The sequence below is a fragment of the Oncorhynchus clarkii genome, chromosome 8 (assembly GCF_045791955.1).
Source record: "Oncorhynchus clarkii lewisi isolate Uvic-CL-2024 chromosome 8, UVic_Ocla_1.0, whole genome shotgun sequence".
Classification (NCBI taxonomy): Eukaryota; Metazoa; Chordata; class Actinopteri; order Salmoniformes; family Salmonidae; genus Oncorhynchus; species Oncorhynchus clarkii.
In genome coordinates, this window is record NC_092154.1 from 36,160,581 (window position 1) to 36,184,213 (window position 23,633).

The window sequence follows — 23,633 nt, forward strand, 5'->3', positions numbered from 1 at the left end:
CTGAGGAAAGGGTCTGAATACTTATGTTAATGCTATATTTCAGTTTTTTTATATATACATTTGCTAACATTCCTAAAAAACAGTTTTTGCTTTGTCATTATGGGGTATTATGTGTAGATTGATGAGGCAAAAAATAATGTTGTCAATTTTAGCTGTAACGTAACAAAATGTGGAAAAAGTCAAGGGGTCTGAATACTTTCCGAATGCACTGTATATGCCCCAATGCAAACATACAGTCTAATAAATTCACATTTGATATACTGTTCATTATCAAATGAATTAATGGTCGTATTTATTTATTAGTTATATAACAACATTTCAACCTTGTTTAGCATGATCTAGTCCAAATATGGCATTATTCCACTATTTGTATCTCTTTGTATCAGTTTCAAAGGGGGCCTTTTATTTTGACAGGTTTTCACACAGGTGAACTGACCCACAAAATGGGTAACTTAATTTTTAAAAATTGAATCCGAAATCCATTACATGTCCAATATCCCTATCTCCCAACCTATGTCAATGGGAATGAGACTGAGTGTACCGATATGCTGGGATTGGTTTAAAAAAATAAAAGAATGGCTGTCTGACCCACTTCCAAATGAAATCTAAACAGTCAACAAGAGAAGTAGACACGTTATAATGACTGCCACCAGAGAGACATTGCACAATTCTTCAAGCTCTTTATAAAATTACAAAAAATGTAAATCAAAAACGTGAAATATCATATGCTGAGCCTGGACTACAAAGGGATTGCATTTCCTTCAGAATTTGAAACCGCTTTATTTTATTTTATTTTACATAATAGTCACTACTAGCAAGCTGTTCATCAAGACCTCGACAATCTGCATGGTTTTCAAAGGGAGATTGTTGGTCACTGAATTGAATTTTAAGAAAGAACAAAATTATATTTCAGTATTATTCCCACACAGTATGTCTGATTAAAAACAATACGTCCGAAAAAAATTGATTGTGATCTTATAGGGAATGTATTATTCATTTTTGTTTTTTTTTATTGTATTGTCCTCCCCTACAAAAGATGGGTCAGTCGACTCCCTCTGCCCGGGAGCTGTTTTTGTACACTCTGCTACAGAACAGTTTTGTGTCGCGCGGGCCTTAAATTAGTAGCTTTTTCTACATTCTTTTCAAAAGATGCTCGCTCACGGAATCAAAACAATCAAACGAAGAACAAGAATTCTCAAGAAATTATTGCCTCTAATCAAACTCGGATAGAATTCAAATCAAGAAACTTCCACGTAGTTTGAAGGGTGTATTTGTGATTTTATTTCACTAGTATCGCTCTCGAACGTTTTACAAGACCAAGCTCGCGCCAGTCTGATGAATTCGCCGAACCAGGACGAAGATGATGTGCCCGTTAAAGACCCGGTGAAATACGGCGAGCTGGTCATATTGGGGTGAGTAACAGTAGGCTAGACGGATAAATAGTAGTTGATCGAAACTGAGCAAATAGTCGTGGTAGCGCGATTCGGTTACTACTATTATATTCGTGTACTACGAAAACAATTGAAAGGATGACGGTGTGAGTCGATTTGAGTTCGGTTGGTTTTGTTCTACACAGACAAACGTTATCCTTTATTGCTATACAGAAAATGTAAGCTTATTTATATTTCGCAACAAATTTAAATTATTGTGAAGTTGCTATAGAACGAGCGCTAAGTATAGTAACGTTGCAGTAACTTTGTAACACTGGGGACTGATTTGATACATTGTTACTTTGTAACAGCGCACGATTATAATTGTTATAATAAATAGTCTGCCACATCATCATAAGCCCACACTGAAATGAGTAAGGAGGATGTAGGCTTTTTTCTTCAATAAAGATCTGAGTCGGTGTAAAATCAGCACTCGATTGCTCAGGCTGAAAATACCTATGATGTCATACTATTCTGGAGCTGTGATGATCGCAGAAAGTGGGACACTGGATGAAACCAAACCAACCGGTAAAGCACAGCCTAGCATATCCCACCACAATTGATGTGTGTATATATAGCCTACGTTTGTGGTTCACTTAGGGAATTAATCAACAACCACAGGCAGGCCTATTGTAGCATTCACAAATGGTGCCTGCATGTTGGCTAACATATTTTCCCCACACATACCAGACAGGATGTGCATAAGAGAGACAGACATTCAGCATTTCCACCTCTGCCCAGTCTATAGTCCTGAGGATCTTTGGCTTAACTACGTTCCCATGCACTCTCTGATTCTCAAACTTCCGTTGTGCTTCAAGAGCATCCTGCATACAGGCCTGTGATGCAGTGACTCCATGACACCACTCTTCCTCTCTCCACCCCTCCTGAACTAGACTATGGCGCAATCCCAAATCAACCCCTAGCCCTGACCTGGGCACAGATATGAAAATATTGGATAGATATGAGCAATATAGTTATTATAGCTAGCCTACCTCTTGTCTGGAATGTTTTGGCATGTTGCATGTACCTCCAATACACAAGTAACTGTACATAAGGGTAGGGGCTAATGGTTTATCCACAGTCTTGTGTTAACACTCCCGGCTCTGAACACACTATGCTTCTCCCTACCAGATACCGGGGTTCAATCCCTGCATCCTCCATTTTCACACTTGACTGTCTCCCCCTCTTGTTTCAGTACTGTCTCAATAACATGCAAAAAAATATGCAAGAAGAGTGGAATTCTGACCGACGCCTCAAGTGTAGTAATAGTAATGTGTTCGCAGTAGAGATCGACCGATTATGATTTTTTAAATACCGATACCAATTTTGGGAGGACCAGAAAAAGCCGATACCAATTAATGTCTATTTTTTTTATTTATATAATATAAAAAAATACATTAATAATGCCAATTACAACAATACTGAATGAACACTTATTTTAACTTAATATAATGCATCAATAAAATCCGTTTGGTCTCATAAATAATGAAACATGTTCAATTTGGTTTAAATAATGCAAAAACAAAGTGTTGGAGAAGAAAGTAAAAGTGCAATATGTGCCATGTATAAAAGCTAATGTTTAAGTTCCTTGCTCAGAACATGAGAACATATGAAATACATGAGTCTTCAATATTCCCAGGTAAGAAGTTTTAGGTTGTAATTATTCTAGGAATTATAGGACTATTTCTCTCTATACGATTTGTATTTCATTTACCTTTGACTATTGGATGTTCTTCTAGGCACTTTAGTATTGCCAGTGTAACAGTATAGCTTCTGTCCCTCTCCTCGCCCCTACCTGGGCTCGAACCAGGAACACATCGACAACAGCCACCCTCGAAGCATCGTTACCCATCGCTCCACAAAAGCCGTGGTCCTTGCAGAGCAAGGGGAACAACTACTCCAAGTCTCTGAGTGAGTGATGTCACCGATTGAAACGCTATTATCGCGCACCCCGCTAACTAGCTAGCCATTTCACATCAGTTACACCAGCCTAATCTCAGGAGTTGATAGGCTTTAAGTCATAAACAGCTCAATGCTTGAAGCATTGCGAAGAGCTGCTGGCAAAACGCACAAAAGTGCTGTTTGAATGAATGCGTACGAGCCTGCTGCTGCCTACTATCGCTCAGTCAGACTGCTCTATCAAATATCAAATCATAGACTTAATTATAACATAATAACACACAGAAATACGAGCCTTTGGTCATTAATATGGTCGAATCCAGAAACTATCATTTCGAAAACAAAACGTTTATTCTTTCAGTGAAATACGGAACCGTTCTGTATTTTATCTAACGGGTGGCAACCCTAAGTCTAAATATTCCTGTTACATTGCACAACCTTCAATGTTATGTCATAATTATGTAAAATTCTGGCAAATTAGTTCGCAACGAGCCAGGCGGCTCAAACTGTTACATATACCATGACTCTGTGTGCAATGAACGCAGGAGAAGTGACACAATTTCAGTCGTGCAACGATTGTGCTTTTTTCGCAAATGCGCTTTTGTTAAATCATCCCCCGTTTGGCGAAGTTGGCTCTGTTACAAGAGAAGTGACACAATTACCCTAGTTAAAATAATTTCATGTTAGAAGGCAATATTAACTAAATATGCAGGTTTAAAAATATATACTTGTGTATTGATTTTAAGAAAGGCATTGATGTTTATGGTTTGGTACATGTTGGCGCAACGACAGTCCTTTTTTGCGAATGTGCACCGCATCGATTATATCGAACGCAGGACACGCTAGATAAACTAGTAATATCATCAACCATGTGTAGTTAACTAGTGATTATGATTGATTGTTTTTTATAAGATAAGTTTTGATGCTAACTAGCAACTTACTGCATTCGCGTAACAGGCAGGCTCCTCGTGGAGTGCAATGTAAGGCAAGTGGTTAGAGCGTTGGACTAGTTAACCGTAAGGTTGCAAGATTGAATCCCCGAGCTGACAAGGTAAAAACCTGTCGTTCTGCCCCTGAACAAGGCAGTTATCCCACCGTTCCTAGTCTGTCATTGAAAATAAGAACGTGTTCTTAACTGACTTGCCTCATTAAATAAAGGTGTTAAAAATATTTTAAAAATTGGCCAAATCTGTGTCCAAAAATACCGATTTGTTATGAAAACTTGAAATTGGCCCTAATTAATCGGCCATTACGATTAATCGGTCAACCTCTAGTTAGCAGTATGGTCAAATCTCCACCTAGCCCTCGTGGCTATGCTGTCCGTATGCTGCTGACCATCATGGGCATAGAGTCAGGCTGCACTTGAATACTGATTAGCCGCATTCTCCCCCCTGTAGCTAAAGGACATACAGTGGCAGAGACAAAACAGCCATGCGTGACACTACAAAGCACGCAGTCCTCTGCAGAAATGCGTTTATCTCCCTCTTTCCTTTGTAATTATACTGTAATGATTTAGTCATTACATGAAATCTTGTTCACACACAGACCCAATGATGTTCAAGGAAATGCTGAATGTTCTTCCCAGTTCTCTAGCTGCAGTAAAACATTGAGGAAATCTTGAGAGAACCCTCTCCTCGTCGCTATCAGACGTGTATATTTTGACTATAACTAACCTATGTTAGTGTTGGGCTGGTAACCGAAAGGTTGCTGGATCGAATCCCAGAGCTGACAAGGTAAAAATCTTTTCGTTCTGCCCCTGAGCAAGGCAGTTAACCCACACTTCCCCGGGCGCCAATGATGTGGATGTCGATTAAGGCAGCCCCATGTACCTCTCTGATTTAGAAGGGTTGGGTTAAATGCGGAAGACCCATTTTCAGTTGAATGCATTCAGTTGTACAACTGACTAGGTATCCCCCTTTCCCTTTTATGCTGCGATGGCATGATTTGCCAGATCCACCTTAACCATCAAATGTTCGGCAGGCTCGGTCGGTCGGTATCTCAGTGCAGGGCATGTGATGTGATTGTTCTGCAGTGAGTCCCTGTCTGCTATCTGTCATTCATTATCTTAGTTAGACTAGGCTGAGTGGGCTCTCTGGTTCTGTGTGCTAGCCAGGGCCCGGCTCTGCAGCTCACCCCTGCCCTTCTCTCTCGCGCCCACTTCTCCTTCTCTACTTTCTATCTTTCTCTGTCTTACTCCTCCCCCAGTGTTGTTTGCTGACTCTCTGAGAGAAGCAGTCCTTAATGGCACTTCTGCCCTCCACAAAAATAAGGCCGGTGTCAGGGGGCAGAGGAAGTGAATATTTCATACTGCGTACAGCTGTTGGGCGATGTCAACCTTTTTCCTATTGTGATTATGTCCTCGTAAAACATTGATTTGATGGTATTGGCCCCTATTTTAATAGCGCCAAATCGCGGCTACAACTGGATGAATCATGATGAAAGATAATGTTGCTGAAAGCCTGGGCAGAGGCTAAGTGCAAGCAAACATTTTATAATATACCTTTCTGGTGGAGATTCAGCATGGAACAGGTGTGTCTCGCACACATGATGCAGCAAAGTGACTGTCAACTAATAAGGAACGAGCGGTCATACCGTAGTGAATTAGGTTATAACTTATGGGCTGGATAAGCAAGTCTACAGTCTTCAGAACTGGATAATAATTACGTTGCCTCATCCTCGTTCTATCTCTCATAAAGCTGTGATTGAGAATAGCCTATCACTAGGCTTATAGACTCCAACATTTGTAGTTGTTCTTTTTGCAAGAGGAGACTTTAGGACAACTCCTCCTTAGCCTGTCTAGGACACAGGTTCCGCTCCCCCCCCCCCCCCAACATTCCACTGAAAAGGCAGCGTGGAAATTTCAAAAATATATTTTTTTAATATTTAACTTTCACACATTAACAAGTCCAATACAGCAAATGAAAGATAAACATCTTGTTAATCTACCCATCGTGTCTGATTTTTAAAATGTTTTACAGCAAAAACACAACATATATTTATGTTAGATCACCACCAAATCCAAAAAAACACCCAGCCATTTTTCCCAGCCAAAGATAGTCACAAAAGCAGAGTTGGAGAGAAAATTAATCACTAACCTTTTGATAATCTTCATCAGATGACACTCATATGACATCATGTTACACAATACATTTATGTTTTGTTCGATAATATGCATATTTATATCCACAAATCTCAGTTTACATTGGCGCCATGTTCAGTAATGTCAGATAACAGAAATACTCATCATAAACTTTGACGAAAGATACATGTTTTACATATAATTAAAGGTTCTTAATGCAACCACTGTTTCAGATTTTTTTTAAACGTTATGAAAAAAGGATACCATGCAATAATCTGAGACGGCGCTCAGACATAAATATATTTCTCCACCATGTTGGAGACAACACAAATACGAAATTACATCATAAATATTCCCTTACCTTTGATGATCTTTCATCAGAATGCAGTGTAAGGAATCCTAGTTCCGCAATAAATCGTTGTTTTGTTCAATAATGTCCATTACTAGTGTCCAATTAGCTACTTTTGCTAGCACGTTTAGTTCACATGTCCAAATAATAATAATAATATGCATATATTAGCATCTGGGACAGAGTAGGAGGCAGTTCACTATGGGCACACAATTCATCCAAAGTAAAAATGCTGCCCCCTATCCCTAAAAGGTTAAGTTATTAGAATATTTGGGAAATAAGCTACTGTTTGTAACTTTAACTTGCCTTAAGGTTATAACTCATGGGCTGGATAAGCAAGTCTACAGTCTTCAGAACTGGATAATAATTACGTTGCCTCATCCTCGTTCTATCTCTCATAAAGCTGTGATTGAGAATAGACTATGCCTAGGCTTATAGACTCCAACATTTGTAGTTGTTCTTTTTGCAAGAGGAGACTTTAGGACAACACCTTCTTAGGCTATTAGAATATTTGGGAAATAAGCTACTGTTTGTAACTTAACTTGCCTTAAAGCTTTTGTGATAGGCCTAGTAGGAGGACAGGTTATTGGCCGTTTGGTTTTTGACCTTGCATGGAGGGATTTTTCCACCCCGCGTGGGTCACTTCTTTCATAATAAGCTTGAACTTGTCATTCAATTTTTCTATAGGCTATTGATAATGTTTGTTCTCTCTCATTATTAGTCCCCTGGCTACCTTAAATTTGTAGGCTATTCAAACAACTTTTTCAGTTGGAACTCCGTTAGATTAATATATTGTTTGATCAGGAGAGAAACCATGCACGTGTAAAACGATGAAAGCCCAAAGTCATATTCCATATCGAATGGAGAGACGAGGGAATATGGACTGCGTTTTTTGAAACCGCTAGACAAACAAATACTCAACAAAAATATAAACACATATCAACTGTTGGTCCCATGTTTCATGAGCTGAAATTAAAGATACCAGAAATGTTCTATACTCACAAAAAAATGCTTATTTCTCTCAAATTTGTGCACAAATTTGTTTACATCCCTGTTAGTGAGAATTTCTCCTTCACCAAGATAATCCTGACAGGTGTGGCATATCAACAAGCTGATTAAACCTGATTGATAAACACAGGTGCACCTTGTGCTGGGGACAATAAGTAATGTTGACTGCAGGACTGCCCTTTTGTTGGGAAAAATTCATTCTGAGTGGCTGGGCCTGGCTCTCCCCAGTGACTGAGTGTATGCCCTCCCAGGCCCACCCATGACTGCTCCCCTGCCCAGTCATGTGTAATCCACAGATTAGGGCCTAATGAATTTATTTAAATTGACTGATTTCCTTCTATGTACTGTAACTCAGTAAAATCTTTGAAATTGTTGCATTTATATTTTTGATCAGTATAGTTAAGGAATGCGTTCTGTAGGCCTATATAACACAGGCTATAGCAAATGGAAAGGAATAGGCAGATTACTCTGAATGTCACACGTGTGCTGCCCTGCCGTCCACTGGCCAACTCCATTCTTTTCTGCGCAGCGACAGTCAAGTTCAAATAGGTAAACCATCGCCTGTCACATTACGATGTCGTCACCATCGACCATAGCTGTCCGTCATTGTTGATCGACAATACTATTGTAATATCGCCAAACCCTACTGTGTTTTGCCTGGCCAGTTCTGGTCCATCTGCTTCCCGCATCTCGGCCCTTTCATCACTTTCTGTATCCCTCTCTTCCTGACCTCTGCCCTGCTCTACTCCTGCTCTCTCCCTCATGTTTACCCCCTTTCTCTCTGCCCTCTCTCCCTGCCCTGTCTCTTTCTGTCTGGTCTACCTCTCCTCTATGCCCTCTTTCTCCTTACCCCCCTCCCCCTCCCTCCCTCCTGCCGGTTCAGCTCTGTCCTGATGTGACACAGTGGCATTGTACAGGTAGCAGTGGGTTCCCTTCAGATCTCCTCTCCTTAGATCTCATGACCGGGCCTCACTACTGCACTCTGTTCCACCACTGTGGAAAGGGAAATATCTTGGCTTGTCTGGTCTGGACTAACATTGTGAAAGGGAAAGATCTTGGCTTAGGTCTCGTTTAGAACTGTGGAATGATGCTGATCGTCCAGGAAGAGCAGCTGCAGCTTGGCATAGAGAGGCATAGCTTTGTTAAGAGGAGAGTGAGGGCTGGGAGAAAAGAGGAAGAGAGAGAGGAGAGGAGAGGAATAATTTGATTTGAAAGCAGGGTTGATGTCCCCTCAAAGGGCTCTGTGTCCACTGGGCATCATCTGAATAGTGTTTAATAGGTACCATGCCCAGCTGATTAGCTGAAAGCAGGCCTCACCATGAACTCTTAGCGTGGCAGTGCAGTTCTTCTCAGTTGCCCAGCAAGCTAGAGACAAGACAAGAAAGAGTTTAGGTTTGAACAATTAGCTGAGATGACCGCACAGTTCCACTTAGGCTAACGCTTACTCATGCTTTCTCTTTTTCTCTTCCGTGTCTCTCGCTGTCTCTTTCGGTGCTGACACACACTAACAAAGATATATATATCACACACACACAGAGAGAGAGAAGTGCCCAGAGGAGAGGTTAAGAAGGAGTTGAACCTACAAGTATTCAGAGCACCATATTAATTCAACCATTGTTATTCAGGCATTTGCTGAATACAGTTAATTGGTGTTTCAGTGTAAAGAGGGTTCGCCCAGTAAGCGCGCTATTCTAAGGTTTCAAGTGGCCTGTCAGTGAATCGGACTCAAGTGGTACGTATCCGTATCTATGAGCGGGTAGTTGTACATTAGTTGTCTGTGAGGAATGAGTGGTGGAGGTGATAGGCCAGCATTTATAAAAGGGATGTTTCATTCTAGCATAGTAGGCCCACAGAAACCAACACCGACGGGAGACCGTCAATTTTGAAGAGCCAAATGATCAGCAGGGATTTGCGATATCTCCAAAGATCAAATGAGGTGAATAGACTACATGGTAGAGGTCGACCGATAAATCGGAATGGCCGATTTAATTGGGGCCGTTTTCATAACAATCGGAAATCTGTATTTTGGGGTGCCGATTTCCGATTTTTAAATAAATATATTTTTTATACCTTTTTAACTAGGCAAGTCAGTTAAGAACACCTGGCCGTGCTGCTGCTCCAGTTTCAACTGTTCTGCCTGTGATTATTATTATTTGACCATGCTGGTCATTTATGAACATTTGAACAGCTTGGCCATGTTCTGTTACAATCTCCACCCAGCACAGCCAGAAGAGGACTGGTCACCCCACATAGCCTGGTTCCTCTCTAGGTTTCTTCCTAGGTTTTGGCCTTTCTATGGAGTTTTTCCTAGCCACCGTGCTGCTACACCTGCATTGCTTGCTGTTTGGGGTTTTAGGCTGGGTTTCTGTACAGCACTTTGAGATATCAGCTGATATACGAAGGGCTATATAAATAAATTTGATTAGATATTTTCAATGACTGCCTAGGAACTGTGGGTTAACTGCCTTGTTCAGGGGCAGAACGACAGATTTTGACCTTGTCAGCTCAGGGGTTCCAATCTTGCAACCGCACAGTTAACTAGTCCAACGCTCTAACCATTGCACTCCACGAGTAGCCTGCCTGTTACACGAATGTAGTAGAAGCCAAGGTAAATTGCTAGCTAGCATTAAACTTATCTTATAAAAAACAATCAATCATAATCACTAGTTATGACTACTAATCCAGTTTAGCAGGCAATATTAACCAGGTGAAATTGTGTCATTTCTCTTGCGTTCATTGCACGCAGAGTCAGGGTATATGCAACAGTTTGGGCTGCCTGGCTCATTGCGAACTAATTTGCCAGAATTTTACGTCATTATGACATACATTGAAGGTTGTGCAATGTAACAAGAATATTTAGACTTAGAGATGCCACCCGTTAGATAAAATACCGAACAGTTCCGTATTTCACTGAAATAATAAAGTTTTGTTTTCGAAATGATAGTTTGCGGATTCGATCATATTAATGACCAAAGGCTCGTATTTCTGTGTGTTATTATGTTATAATTAAGTCTGATTTGATAGAGCAGTCTGACTGAGCAGCAGCAGGCCCGTAATCATTCATTCAAACAGCACTTTCGTGTGTTTTGCCAGCAGCTCTTCACAAGCACAGCGCTGTTTCTGACTTCAAGCCTATCAGCCTAATGGCTGGTGTAACCAATGTGAAATGGCTAGCTAGTTAGCTGGGTGTGTGCTAATACTGTTTCAAACGTCACTCGCTTTTAGATTTGGAGTAGTTATTCCCCTTGCGCTGCAAGGGTCGCGGCTTTTGTGGAGTGATGGGTAACGATGCTTCGAGTGTGGCTGTTGTCGATGTGTTCCTGGTTCGAGCCCAGGTAGGGGCAAGGAGGGGGACGGAAGCTATACTGTTACACTGGCAATACTAAAGTGCCTACAAGAACATCCAATAGTCAAAGGTATATGAAATACAAATGGTTTAGAGAGAAACAGTCCTTTAAATACTATATTAACTACAACCTAAAACCTCTTACCTTGGAATATTGAAGTCTCATGTTTAAAAGAACCACCAACTTTCATATGTTCTCATGTTCTGAGCAAGGAACTTAAACGTCAGCTTTTTTACATGGCACATATTGCACTTTTACTTTCTTCTTCAACACTTTGTTTTTGCATTTTTTTAAACCAAATTGAACATGGTTCATTATTTATTTGAGAGATTTTTTTTTTTTTTTGATTTTATTGATGTTTTATATTAAGTTAAAATAAGTGTTAATTCAGTATTGTTGTAATTGTCATTATTACATTTTTTTTTTAAATCGTCCGGTACCGGCTTTTTTGGTCCTCCAATAATCGGTTTTGGCGTTGAAAAATCCTAATCGGTCGACCTCTACTACATGGCGTATTCTCTTTCTTATTTATTCATTTTCAGATGTTGTTATTTAAAGCAGGCAGACCGGCATCAAGGAATTCAGTTACTGTTCGATTGAACGAGTGTGTAAAATTAGTGACCTAAGTGACTTTGAGCATGGTATGATCGTCGGTGGTTCCAGTATGTCAGAAACGACCTCCTGGGCTTTTCGCGCACGACAGTGTCTAGGATTTACTGAGAATGGTGCGATAAACAAAACATCAAGTCAGTGGCAGTCCTGTGGACAAAAACTCTTCGTTTGTTAGAGGTCGAAGGAGAATGGCAAGCCAAAAACAGGCAAATAACGGCACAGTAGTGGTGTGCAGAATGTCATCTCGGAATGTACAACTGATCAGTCCTTGTCACAGATGGGCTATTGCGGCAGAGGATCACTCCGATCAGCTAAAAACAAAAAGAAGTGGCTCCAGTGGGCACACGATCACCAACTCTGGACAATTGAGGAGTGGAAAAACATTGCCCGGTCCGACGAATCCCGGTTCCTGTTGCGTCATGCTGAGTCAGGATTTGGCGTGAGCAGCATGAGTCCATGGCCCTAACCTGCCTGGTGTCAACAGTACAGGCTGGTGGCAGTGGTGTAATGGTGTGGGAATGTTTTCCTGGCACGTGCTTGTTAGGTCCCTTGATACCAATTGAGCAAGCTTTCCATGCCCTGAAGAATTCAGGCTGTTCTGGAGGCAAAGGGGTGGGGTTTGACCAAGTACTAGATGGGTGTAGCAAATAAACTGGCCACTGAGTGTATATTCCTGTTGTACCTGTGGGCTGCCACTCAATAATAATAATTATTATTATTATTATATATATTTTTTAAATGCATAGATCCAAAGTAATGATCATATTACATAGTTTAGTTACAAAACATTTAGCATGTAATTTATTTAATGTAGAATCTCTGTGTTATGTGTTTGCGTTCTCTAGGTACAATGGCTCGCTGCCCAGTGGAGACCGGGGGAGGAGGAAGAGCCGCTTCGCTCTGTACCGGAGGACCAAGGCCAACGGAGTCAAACCCAGCACTGTTCACATCCTCAACACACCACAGGACAGCAAGGTGTGTGCGTGAGAATGTGATGCTGCCGTAGTCTTCCTATAGTGGGAAATGCTGTCCTCGTGGTAGGCCTACAGTAACGGAGTGTGTGTGTGAGAGGATATCGCAGCAATATGAGGATGTAAAGTTCTACCCTAAACTCTCCTCTCCTGTGGTGGTGGTGTTGTTGTGATTGCAGGCAGTCCACAGCAGGGGGCAGCACAGCATCTCCTTCACTCTGTCCCGCAACCAGACAGTGGTGGTGGAGTACTGCCACGACAACGACACTGACATGTTTCAGGTAAACACCACAGCAATGCTTTTTTTTTTCTTCGGCTAAACACAAAAATAATGCCTGTCTGCTTATCTAGGTAATACTGAGTTCTTTGTCTTCCAAAAACAGGAAGAACAGAAAGAGGATAGCGACTGAACACCCAAGTGTTGCTACCACTTTTTCCCTTTTTGGATGCTTTTGCTGTGTGTGTGTGTGTGTGTGTATACACCCTCTTCCAGAGTTTGTTTAACGGATGCTTTATTTTGGCTCACATGCTGGGAATACTCTCCACCACATATGGGCTTGGCGTGTGTGTGTGTGTGTGTGAGAGACACATTGAAATAACAATTCAATCAGCCAATCCCACACCAAACCCCTACTGTATTGTATGAGTAAGAACCACACCAGCAACCTTCCACAACAGCTGGGGAACGGGATGAATATTAAATCAGTTCTGAAATAGATGCCTGGTGGCCAGCTTAGAACAGGACCCCGGATACATTCAAAGCACGGAGAGCATTGTAGAACTATGAAATGTATCTTAAGTGGGTTATCACAGGTGGTTAATTTACCGTGAGTAACTGCACACAGCCTGAAATGAAATGTAGCCAGATGTTACTGCTATTTGTGTGTGAACGATGATACAATCGTGGTAAGTAATAAGCACAGCAGGATCCCTCAAGTCCTGGCCTAATTAACAAGCTAAAGAAAAGCTCAAATCATCACCATCACATCCATCAATAAAACCAAATCATGGCCTGACATAAATATGACTTTAAAGGGAGCAAAGGACCTTAAAAATTATTTTTCCATCGAACCCTGTTCTGAACACAAGACCGATCCCATGTAATGTTTGTCTCTCTCACTCGTTTCCCCTGCAGATTGGGCGCTCCACAGAGTGTCCAATAGACTTTGTCGTGACGGACACATCAGGAGAGGGGAAGGAGTGCGAGGACCCCTCAGTGGCCCCCAGCACCATCTCCCGCTTCGCCTGCAGGGTGGTGTGTGAACGCAACCCCCCCTACACTGCACGCATCTACGCCGCTGGCTTTGACTCCTCCAAAAACATCTTTCTAGGGGTGAGTGTGTAGCACGGGCTCTGTAGAGAGACCAAATGGAGAGCTCTAAATGGATGTCTGTTGAAGAGTCACACTTCATTAGGCACAAACGGAAGACAACAGTGTGTCCTTATAGGACATGTTCAGGTAGTACCCACTAGAGGTCGACCGATTTAATTAGGGCCGATTTCAAGTTTTCATATCAATCGGAAATTGGTATTTTTGGATGCCGATTTTTGCCGATTTAAAAAAAAATATATATGTATGTAGATATCTTTTTTTTTTAACAACTTTATTTAACGAGGTAAGTCCGTTAAGAACACATTCTTATTTTCAATGACGGCCTAGGAACGGTGGATTAACTGCCTTGTTCAGGGGCAGAACGACAGATTTTTATCTTGTCAGCTCAGGGATTCAATCTTGCAAACTTACGGTTAACTAGTCCAACGCTCTAACCACCTGCCTCACGGGGAGCCTGCCTGTTACGCGAATGCAGTAAGAAGCCAAGGTAAGTTGCTAGCTAGCATTAACTTATCTAATAAAAAAACAATCAATCAATCATAATCACTAGTTAACTACACATGGTTGATGATATTACTAGTTTATCTAACATGTCCTGCTTTGCATATAATTGATGCTCCAACGTGTACCTAACCATAAGCAAAAGAAAGGTTAGTAGGCAATATTAACCAGGTGAAATTGTGTCACTTCTCTTGCGTTCATTGCATGCAGAGTCAGGGTATATGCAACAGTTTGGGCCACCTGGCTTATTGCAAACTAATTTGCCAGAATTTTACGTAATTATGTCATAACATTGAAGGTTGTGCAATGTAACAGCAATATTTAGAGTTAGGGTTGCCATCCGTTAGATAAAATACGGAACAGTTCCGTATTTCACTGAAAGAATAAACGTTTTGTTTTCGAAATGATAGTTTCTGGATTCGACCATATTAATGACCAAAGGCTCGTATTTCTGTGTGTTATTATGTTGTAATTAAGTCTATGATTTGATAGAGCAGTCTGACTGAGCGATGGTAGGCACCAGCATGCTCGTAAGCATTCATTCAAACAGCACTTTCGTGCATTTTGCCAGCAGCTCTTCGCAATTCTTCAAGCATTGTGCTGTTTATGACTTCAAACCTATCAACTCCCGAGATTACTCTTGTTAAAAATAACCACCAGCTTTCATATGTCCTCATGTTCTGAGCAAGGAACTTAAACGTTAGCTTTTTTACATGGCACATATTGCACTTTTACTTTCTTTTCCAACACTTTGTTTTTGCATTATTTAAACCAAATTGAACATGTTTCATTATTTATTTGAGGCTAAATTGATTTTATTGATGTATTATATTAAGTTAAAATAAGTGTTAATTCAGTATTGTTGTAATTGGCATTACAATTTTATTTTAAATAAAACGGCCGATTAATCAGTATCGGCTTATTTTGGTCCTCCAATAAATCGGAATCGGAGTTGAAAAATCATAATCGGTCGACCTCTAGTACCCACCTACATTTTCTCCCATTGGGTGGCTACTAAACACAACCAATCCTAGACGTGAGTAACCAAGCTTCGGTTCTTTCTTGGTTTTCTTATTCTATTTCATCTTCTTCATCACCTCCTCCTCTTCCAGGAGAAAGCCACTAAGTGGAAGAACCCGGACGGCCACATGGATGGCTTGACCACCAACGGGGTACTGGTGATGCACCCTGAGGGTTTCCCTGAGGACAACAGACAGGGCCTGTGGAGGGAGATTTCTGTTTGTGGGGATGTCTACGCCCTCCGAGAGACACGCTCTGGACCCAGCCGAGGCAAACTGGTCAGTACCGTTGACTACAAGAGGCACAACCAGGGCACCCTATTCCCTATGGGCCCTTGTCAAAAGTAGTGCACTATATAGGGCATAGACACCTGTATGTATTTGTGACGTTTCATTTTCTCAGATTTTGTTCTTTGTGTGCATATGTACTCGTGTGTATTAGTCTGATGTCTTCCCTGTGTGTGTGTGTGTGTGTGTGTGTGTGTGTGTGTGTGTGTCTCCTGGCCTGTAGGCGGAGGGAGAAAGCAGTGCCTTGCGGGATGGTTCTCTGGTGGACCTGTGTGGAGCCACTCTGCTGTGGCGTACTGGGGAGGGCCTGCTCCACGCTCCCACCCTCCGCCACCTGGAGGCACTGCGACAGGAGCTCAACGCTGGCCGGCCACAGTGTCCTGTAGGCCTCAGTACTCTGGCATTCCCTAGCCTGCCACGCAGCCACAGGTGGGTAGCTACTACACAGTGACCGACAAGGAGCTACACCACAAGGAGGTAGTATACATGAGTTGCCCCTATCTACTTGGACAGTGGTCGGGGCAAATTCAACATGCCTTGATTACAACTATGTTTTTATCCCTTGTAGTCTATTTAAAAGCTATTTTACAATACAACTACTACCAACAAAATAAATGGTGCTTTGAGTTTGAGGAAAAAATTAAAACCTAGTAGTTTTCCTTTTCTCCCCAGTCTGGAGGAGCGCCAGCCCTGGGTTTACCTCACCTGCGGACACGTGCACGGCCGCCACGACTGGGGCCAGCGCCCCGAGCGCCAGGAGGCGAGAGGAGGAGAGGGGGAAGGAGCGATCTCCACAGTCCGCCGGGAGTGCCCTCTATGCAGGAGCGTGGGGCCCTACGTACCCCTGTGGCTGGGGTGTGAGCCCGCCGTGTACGTGGATGCTGGAGCACCTACGTACGCGTTTGTACCCTGCGGCCACGTGTGTTCAGAGAGGACAGCCAAGTACTGGGCGGATACCCCGCTGCCCCATGGGACCCACGCCTTCCGGCCCACCTGTCCCTTCTGCTCTGCCCCTCTCAGCAGCACCCCACAGGGCTGGACACGCCTCATCTTCCAGGGCCCCATCGACTAGCCAGGGCCCCCACGGATGCATTCCACAACTACTACTACAGTGGAACCAACAAAGTCACTAAGCCAAAGGCCCAATCCTAACTTGAGATAATTGTGTATAACTAATATGAATATTTCTCCAATTTACACTACATCCATGGTGATGTTAGACAAGTGTGTGTACCTCAAACATTTGTGTAATAATGTGTTAACGTCATTTTAGGATCTGTGCTGTAGTTTGCATTGGGCACATTTCTCTCAAGTTAAGATTTGGCCATAACAGAATCTCCCTTCAAAAGCAATAAGAACACCACTATAGCGAAGCATAGTTTTTAGATAACCTAGTTTTTTGGCTAGTCATCCATGTCTCCAATTCTGTCTCTCTTCAGACATGGCTGAATGTTGTCTGCAGCTCAAGGGCTAAACCTGAGGTGTGTTGAAGTCACTGGATGTTCATGATTGCTGGTTTCCTGACAAAATCATCTCAGCCCAATTTTGAACCAATAATGTAAGGATGCTACTCCAGTGTTTGCGTGAATATTCCCTTTGGCAAATATGAATTATCTGGAAAACATAACATTGTAATATTTTGCGAAGCGGTTCAACCCCACAGTACCAGTAACGTATTCTACAATTGCAAATATAAGTGATGTTAGTGAACATTCTGCAGTTTGACCACACCTCAGGTTTGTGACCAAACAGACAGACAGGCCCGTGTCATGAGACATAGCAGAAAGGTCAGAAAGCGTGACATAAAGTAACCTCATAAGACATTTTTTTTCAAAGAAAATACAACTATTTTATAAAAATGGGGGGTGTTTGGGGTGGGATGGGTTGGGATTTCATTTAGATGTTGAGTGTTAAGATACAACTATTTTTCTATCTTGAGTATTTAGTTAAATGTGATTTCTCAATGTATGCGTTTTCTGTAAGTGTATGACGTATTATGTGTGTTCGATGAAACGAGGAGAGTGAGAAAAAATTGCCAACACTGTGTCACACACGTTACACGACCATAAACAATTGCCCAGACAATGAATGTAGCCAAATACTCAGGCTATACTAGCTTAGCCTGCCCAGGTGCTTGTATTGAATTGCTCTATATTATGCTACTACTATTTTTTTTATCTGAACGTTGTGATATACAGTACCAGTTGACACATCTACTCATTCAAGGGTTTTTCTTAATATTTTACTATTTTCTACATTGTGGAATAATAGTGAAGACATCAACTATGAAATAACACATATGGAGTCATGTAGTAACCAAACAAATGTATTTTATATTTGAGATTCTTCAAAGTAGCCACCCTTTGCCTTGATAGCTTTGCCCATTCTTGGCATTCTCTCAACCAGCTTCACCTGGAATGCTTTTCCAAAAGTATTGAAGGAGTTCCCACATGCTGAGCACTTGTTGGTTGCTTTTCCAGGTGACTACCTCATGAAGCTGGTTGAGAGAATGCCAAGCGTGTGCAAAGCTGTCATCAAGGCAAAGTGGCTACTTTAAAGAATCTCAAATATAAAATATGTTGATTTGTTTAACACTTTTTTTGGTTACTACATGATTCCATGTGTTATTTCATAGTTTTGATGCCTTCACATTTATTCTACTATGTAGAAAATAGTAAAAATAAAGAAAACGCCTGGAATAAGTAGGTGTGTCCAAACTTTTGACTGTAGCTTGAAAATGTCCAATTGTTGCAGGAAGATGAACACATTACACCCACATGTGTAACCTGAACATACACTCACGTCTTGCACTGTGGATTGCCAAACCTTGCATTTGTGCTTAATTGTGCACAGTGTGGCATGTTAATTATACAGCCCTAAATGCCTCAAATGAAAAGAAATGTCAGCAAAATGAGCAGTCCAACACAAATCTACAATTTAAACATTTTCCATATAAGATATATACACGCCTACTCAAGCTTCTACTCAGGGGCCAGAGAGCAATATTTCTTATTCTGGAGGGTGCAACATTACAGAACGTTCAGATAGAAATGTTTGGAGTAGAACTGAGAATGTCTCTATTTTACATTTCTATGCCCCAGATGCATTAACTACTTCAGGTTTACAGCCGTTAGGCCTCTACACAGTGCCATGCTGTATTTCATATAATGGGTAATGTTACCAATGGGTAAATATAAAACCACTTCAGGATGTCTTCCAAGTCCCCAGTTCAGTTAGAAGAGCAACCTTATCTTCCTCAGTACCAGTGTTTTCACCAAACCAATTGTCTATTAGCTCAGGTTTAGAATACTCAAGAGTTTGCCCCGAGGGTAGCACAGGACACTGAGCTACAGTAAGCTTGTAGTAAAATATTTTAGATGGTCATTCATTTCATGGCCGCATTTAAGGAGTTGCATCGTTACAGAACATTCGGATAAGAATGTTTTTTAGAACCAACATGATTTTCTCTCATGGAGAATATTGAGTCATGTCAGCTCTAAAGTCAATTTCAATCTGAAACATTCTGTAACATTGTTACCTCTTAATAGGCCCCACCCAGCTAGCACATAACGTTCTGTGAACCATATGTTTCTGAGAGCGTGGTTGTCCTATTGTTATTTTGCATGAAACCTCCTGGGAATGGTGCAGGATAGTTGCTTTGCTTTGGAACATTCTCATCACATTTAAGGAACTTTGTTAAAGTAATGAAATGGCAAGAAAATAATCTGTTTCCTAATAGTTCTAATATGGTTACATGTAATTTCAATTTTAGTAATGCTCTAGAAACATTCTCCAACTTTTTTGACATTTTTTGACATCAAATAGTTCAGAGAGCGTTAAGAAACAACGTTCTTCTGTGGGAGATGTGGTGCTTCAGCATAACGTTTCCTAATTGTTCTATTTAAAGGCATGTTCTCAAATTGTTCCAAGAATGTTAACTTTCCATAAAAAAACAAAAAACGTTTAGCATTTGAGGCTAAAACATTTACATTCTCTTTTCAGCATCAACAAAACTCTTATCCTCTATCTTGTTAGTGTGTTCAGGGGTGTTGGCTGCGCCCACTGATTGGCCACACCTGATCTTAATGAGTGCTTGTTTCCTTTTAAATGGGGTCTGTTTGAATAGACTAAAATGAAAAGCTTTGTGTGCGTAAAAAAAAACATGGCATTCTAGCTCCATCCTGGTGGTGCAGTGGGCTAATTCCACGGATACACAACAGAAAATTTTAGGTTTGAATCTCACTGATGTTGTGTCACAACAAAAAGTTTGCATGATTAAGCCTACGGACACCCATTTCCATGTTTCCTAGCTGTGCCTGAAGTTCAAAAAATGTATCCAAAAATAAGCTAGCATTGTTATCTTACTGAAACGTTCAGTGAAGGTTTTAAGGAATTTATTTAAAAACCGCGTTAATAAAATAAAAGCGTTAATAAAACCACCCAGGAAAACTTTCAAGGAACCAGAGTAAAATGTTCTCGGGTCCTCCCAGGCAACCTAAAGATAAAATGTTCCCATAACAGGCAAAATGTTCACTTCTGTTCTCAGAAAATTAAAAAAAAATCTCTGTTTTACCAGTACCAGTACGTTTTACCAGTACCAGTACCAAATGTATGGCTTGGTTCCCACAACCAATGTAAAACCAAGAAACTTCGTTCCCACAACTTCCAAGGAACCAAAGTGTGCTAGCTGGACTGTACCATTCAGTATTCCCCAAGTCCTCAGTACATCAGCCAGATTAGCTCAGAGCAGGTCTGAGATCAGTTTAATGACACACTCCTCCATATACAGTTAGTAGTATAGTTGCCAAGTCCCTCGGTTTGGGGTGGAACTAGTCAGGTTCAAACACAGTACAGAGTTCTTTAAAACATTTCAGTAACATTTCTGTTACCTACCCCATTACGACAGCCAAAATCCCCACTGGTCCAATCCATGGGATATCCTGCTATTGAACATGCCAATTCTAAAATGTATTATGATATAGCAGGTGAAATGAAATGATGTTTGCCAAATTGTTTGGCTCATTTAGTTTTTTATATTCTTTGTTGTTTTGGACCTTTTATCTGTTTCGTTTTTATCCTGTAATTTATTCTCCCATTGAGTCGGTAGAAGTTGCCCCTAACCACTGATTCAGAGTCAGAAATAGTTTCATTCCGTCTAATAGTTAAGGTTAGAATTGGGTGAATGTAATCTGATCCTACTATAGATCTGTGGTTAGGAGGAACTTCTACTTAAACCATTATTTTATCCGGTTGACCCCCACATCACAGCTGACCTCTGACTTGTAATAACCTCACAGCAATCACATTCCTCTGGAGCGACGAAAACGCTAAACGCTGATTGTTTCTCACCTTTCTGTAATCCTGGGGTGCACAGACAATCACTGTACACACATCAATAAACATGTTTTAGAACTAGCCTCTTTGTCTGTTCACTGGCTGGAAGGGGATGGGATTGGATGAAGGTTTGGAAATAGCTGTTTTCCCCTACTTTTAATTTACATTTGATTTATTTAGCATATTTGAAAAGCATTCTTTGTTTTAGTCTCTTCTCACATGGGGTGGAGCGAGACTGTCTTTATTTTAATATTTTTTAAATGTAATATTAAAACATACTATTTACTTTCAGTGAAGCGGCTCAACATTTATTTACATTACATTGTCATCTAACAGACTCCCATTCAGAGCGACCCAAAGAAGCAACCTGGGTCAATGCCCTGCCAAGGGAATGTTGACAGATCTCCCACAAGGTCAAAACAAGGCCCCGAAGCAGTGACCTATCAGCCACCGGCCCAAGCTCCCAATCGCCAGGCCACCAGCTCTCCAAGACACCCCCTCCCCCACACACACACAGTTCCCTGAGAGCTGCACCTCAACCATCCAAGAACCCCGCCCGCCCCCAGAAAAAAGAATAATAATTCCATTCCCCACCCCGAAGTGCCCCCCCAAGCCCACTTGCACCAACAACCAACAAAATGAAGAACAGAGAAAAACTAAGGAAAACAGAAAACAATGCAAAAACAAAAGACATCAAGGACAACAAATACATTTTGAGTGCATGTATGGCACTATTTACATGTGCGTGAGTGTGTGTATATGCATGTGTACATGTAAAAACACCTGCACGGCGTCAGCCTAAGGCAAACAGGCATTAGATGTAACAACGTTGCCCATCAGTGTCATTCCAACTAACTTAAAAAAATATATATTTTGACTTTATTTTTTACTTTTATATTTGACCGTCATTCTATCCCCCGCCTAGCAACTCCAGTCCCACTTGTCTCCAATTCCACATCCCAAACCTCAACTTCCCTCAGCCCATCCCAGCTATCTCTGCTGGCCACCCTCTTCAGATTTCTATGCGCCATATATCTTTCAACTATCCTAGTTTCTTGGGACTTTAATGCAGGCAAACTTAAATCAGTTTTACCAGCATGTCACATGTGCAACCAGAGGGGAAAACAACTCTAGACCACCTTTACTCCACACACAGAGATGCATACAAAGCTTTCCCCCGCCCTCCATTTGGCAAATCTGACCATAATTCTATCCTCCTAATTCCTGCTTACAGACAAACACTAAAGCAGGAAGCACCAGTGACTCGCTCAATACTACGTAAGTGATTAGACTTAATATAAAACTTGTGTAATCGGCATACATGTACACCTTTCTTTATAGGCCTTGGATTTCTAATCCTTGAATGTTGTTATTTGATCAGATTTTAAAAGCTAGCATTTCGATAACCATAACGAATAGATATGGTGACAGTGGACACCCTTGTTTAACTCCACTTGACATTTCAAAAATCTCTGAGAAGTAGCCGCTGTCTACTATTTTAGACCTGGGGTTGCTATACATTACTTTTACCCATTCTATAAGGGACTCCAGGCATTTATAAATAAAATCAAAGGCCTTTTCAAAATCTGCAAAAAATACCAGGCCTGGCTTCTTAGACGTTTCATGTTGTTCTATTATTTCTAGGTGTATAATATCTGCAGTGTATCGTCCATGTAAAAAACCTGTCTGATCATGATGAACAATACATGGTAAAAGATGTTTAATTCTAAGTGCTATTCGTTTCGCTAGTATTTTTGCATCACAACATTAAAGTGTAAGAGGCCTCCAGTTTTTTAGATGGACTGGATCTTTATATTTGCCATTTGGGTCTTGTTTTAATAATAGTGAAATCAGACCTTCCTTCTGAGTACCTGACAGACTACCATTTATATAGGAGTAGTTAATAATAATAATAATGTAGCTTTGAGTATATAAAAAATGCTTTTAAATGTAACCTTTATTTAACTAGGCAAGTCAGTTAAGAACAAATTCTTATTTACAATGACGGTCTACACCGGCCAAACCGGACGACGCTGGGCCAATTGTGTGCCGCCCTACGGGACTCCCAATCCCGGCCGGTTGTGATACAGCCTGAATTCAAACCAGGGTGTCTGTAGTGATGCCTCTAGCACTGAGATGCAGTGCCTTAGACCACTGTGCCACTCAGGAAGCTTGAAATACCTCTAATGTTATGCCATCAAGCCCTGGGGGGGTTTCGAGACTGAAAGGATTTAATAGCCTCAAAAAGTTATTCCTCATCGCACTGATCTTTTTGTACATTTGGTAATTTTCAACAACAACAAAAAAAATATTTGGAAAGAATTCCTTACAGTAATCCTCATTCAGAGGGTGAGGATGAGATGGAAAATAAAATAAATATATGCTTAAAATATTTAGCTTTTATAATTTTTCTGTCTTTGTCTGAACTGATTATATTGATTAGGGAAATGGGATGAGATGTCT

The 23,633-nt window shown here is 41.1% G+C and overlaps 1 protein-coding gene across 2 annotated transcripts; it reads left to right on the forward strand.

Moving 5' to 3' along the window:
* Nucleotides 1-1,100: 1,100 nt before the first annotated feature.
* On the forward strand, nucleotides 1,101-21,251 carry LOC139415341 (E3 ubiquitin-protein ligase pellino homolog 2-like). 2 transcript variants are annotated; one of them, XM_071163408.1, is made up of 7 exons: nucleotides 1,101-1,412; nucleotides 12,570-12,699; nucleotides 12,875-12,976; nucleotides 13,831-14,028; nucleotides 15,642-15,827; nucleotides 16,060-16,265; nucleotides 16,491-21,251. In XM_071163408.1, exons 1-7 carry the CDS (start codon nucleotides 1,336-1,338, stop codon nucleotides 16,906-16,908), a joined length of 1,317 nt encoding a protein of 438 aa, XP_071019509.1. In that variant the 5' UTR covers nucleotides 1,101-1,335; the 3' UTR covers nucleotides 16,909-21,251. The 2 variants fall into 2 exon arrangements, with proteins under 2 accessions (XP_071019509.1, XP_071019510.1); XM_071163409.1 differs by having other exon boundaries at nucleotides 16,509-21,251.
* Nucleotides 21,252-23,633: the final 2,382 nt, after the last annotated feature.

Coding starts and splice junctions, on each gene's coding strand:
- LOC139415341 (XM_071163408.1), top strand. CDS start 1,336: ATGAATTCGCCGAACCAGGACGAAGATGATGTGCCCGTTAAAGACCCG. Junction 12,977..13,830: donor ACGACACTGACATGTTTCAG/GTAAACACCACA, acceptor TTTCCCCTGCAG/ATTGGGCGCTCCACAGAGTG. Junction 14,029..15,641: donor CCAAAAACATCTTTCTAGGG/GTGAGTGTGTAG, acceptor CTCCTCTTCCAG/GAGAAAGCCACTAAGTGGAA.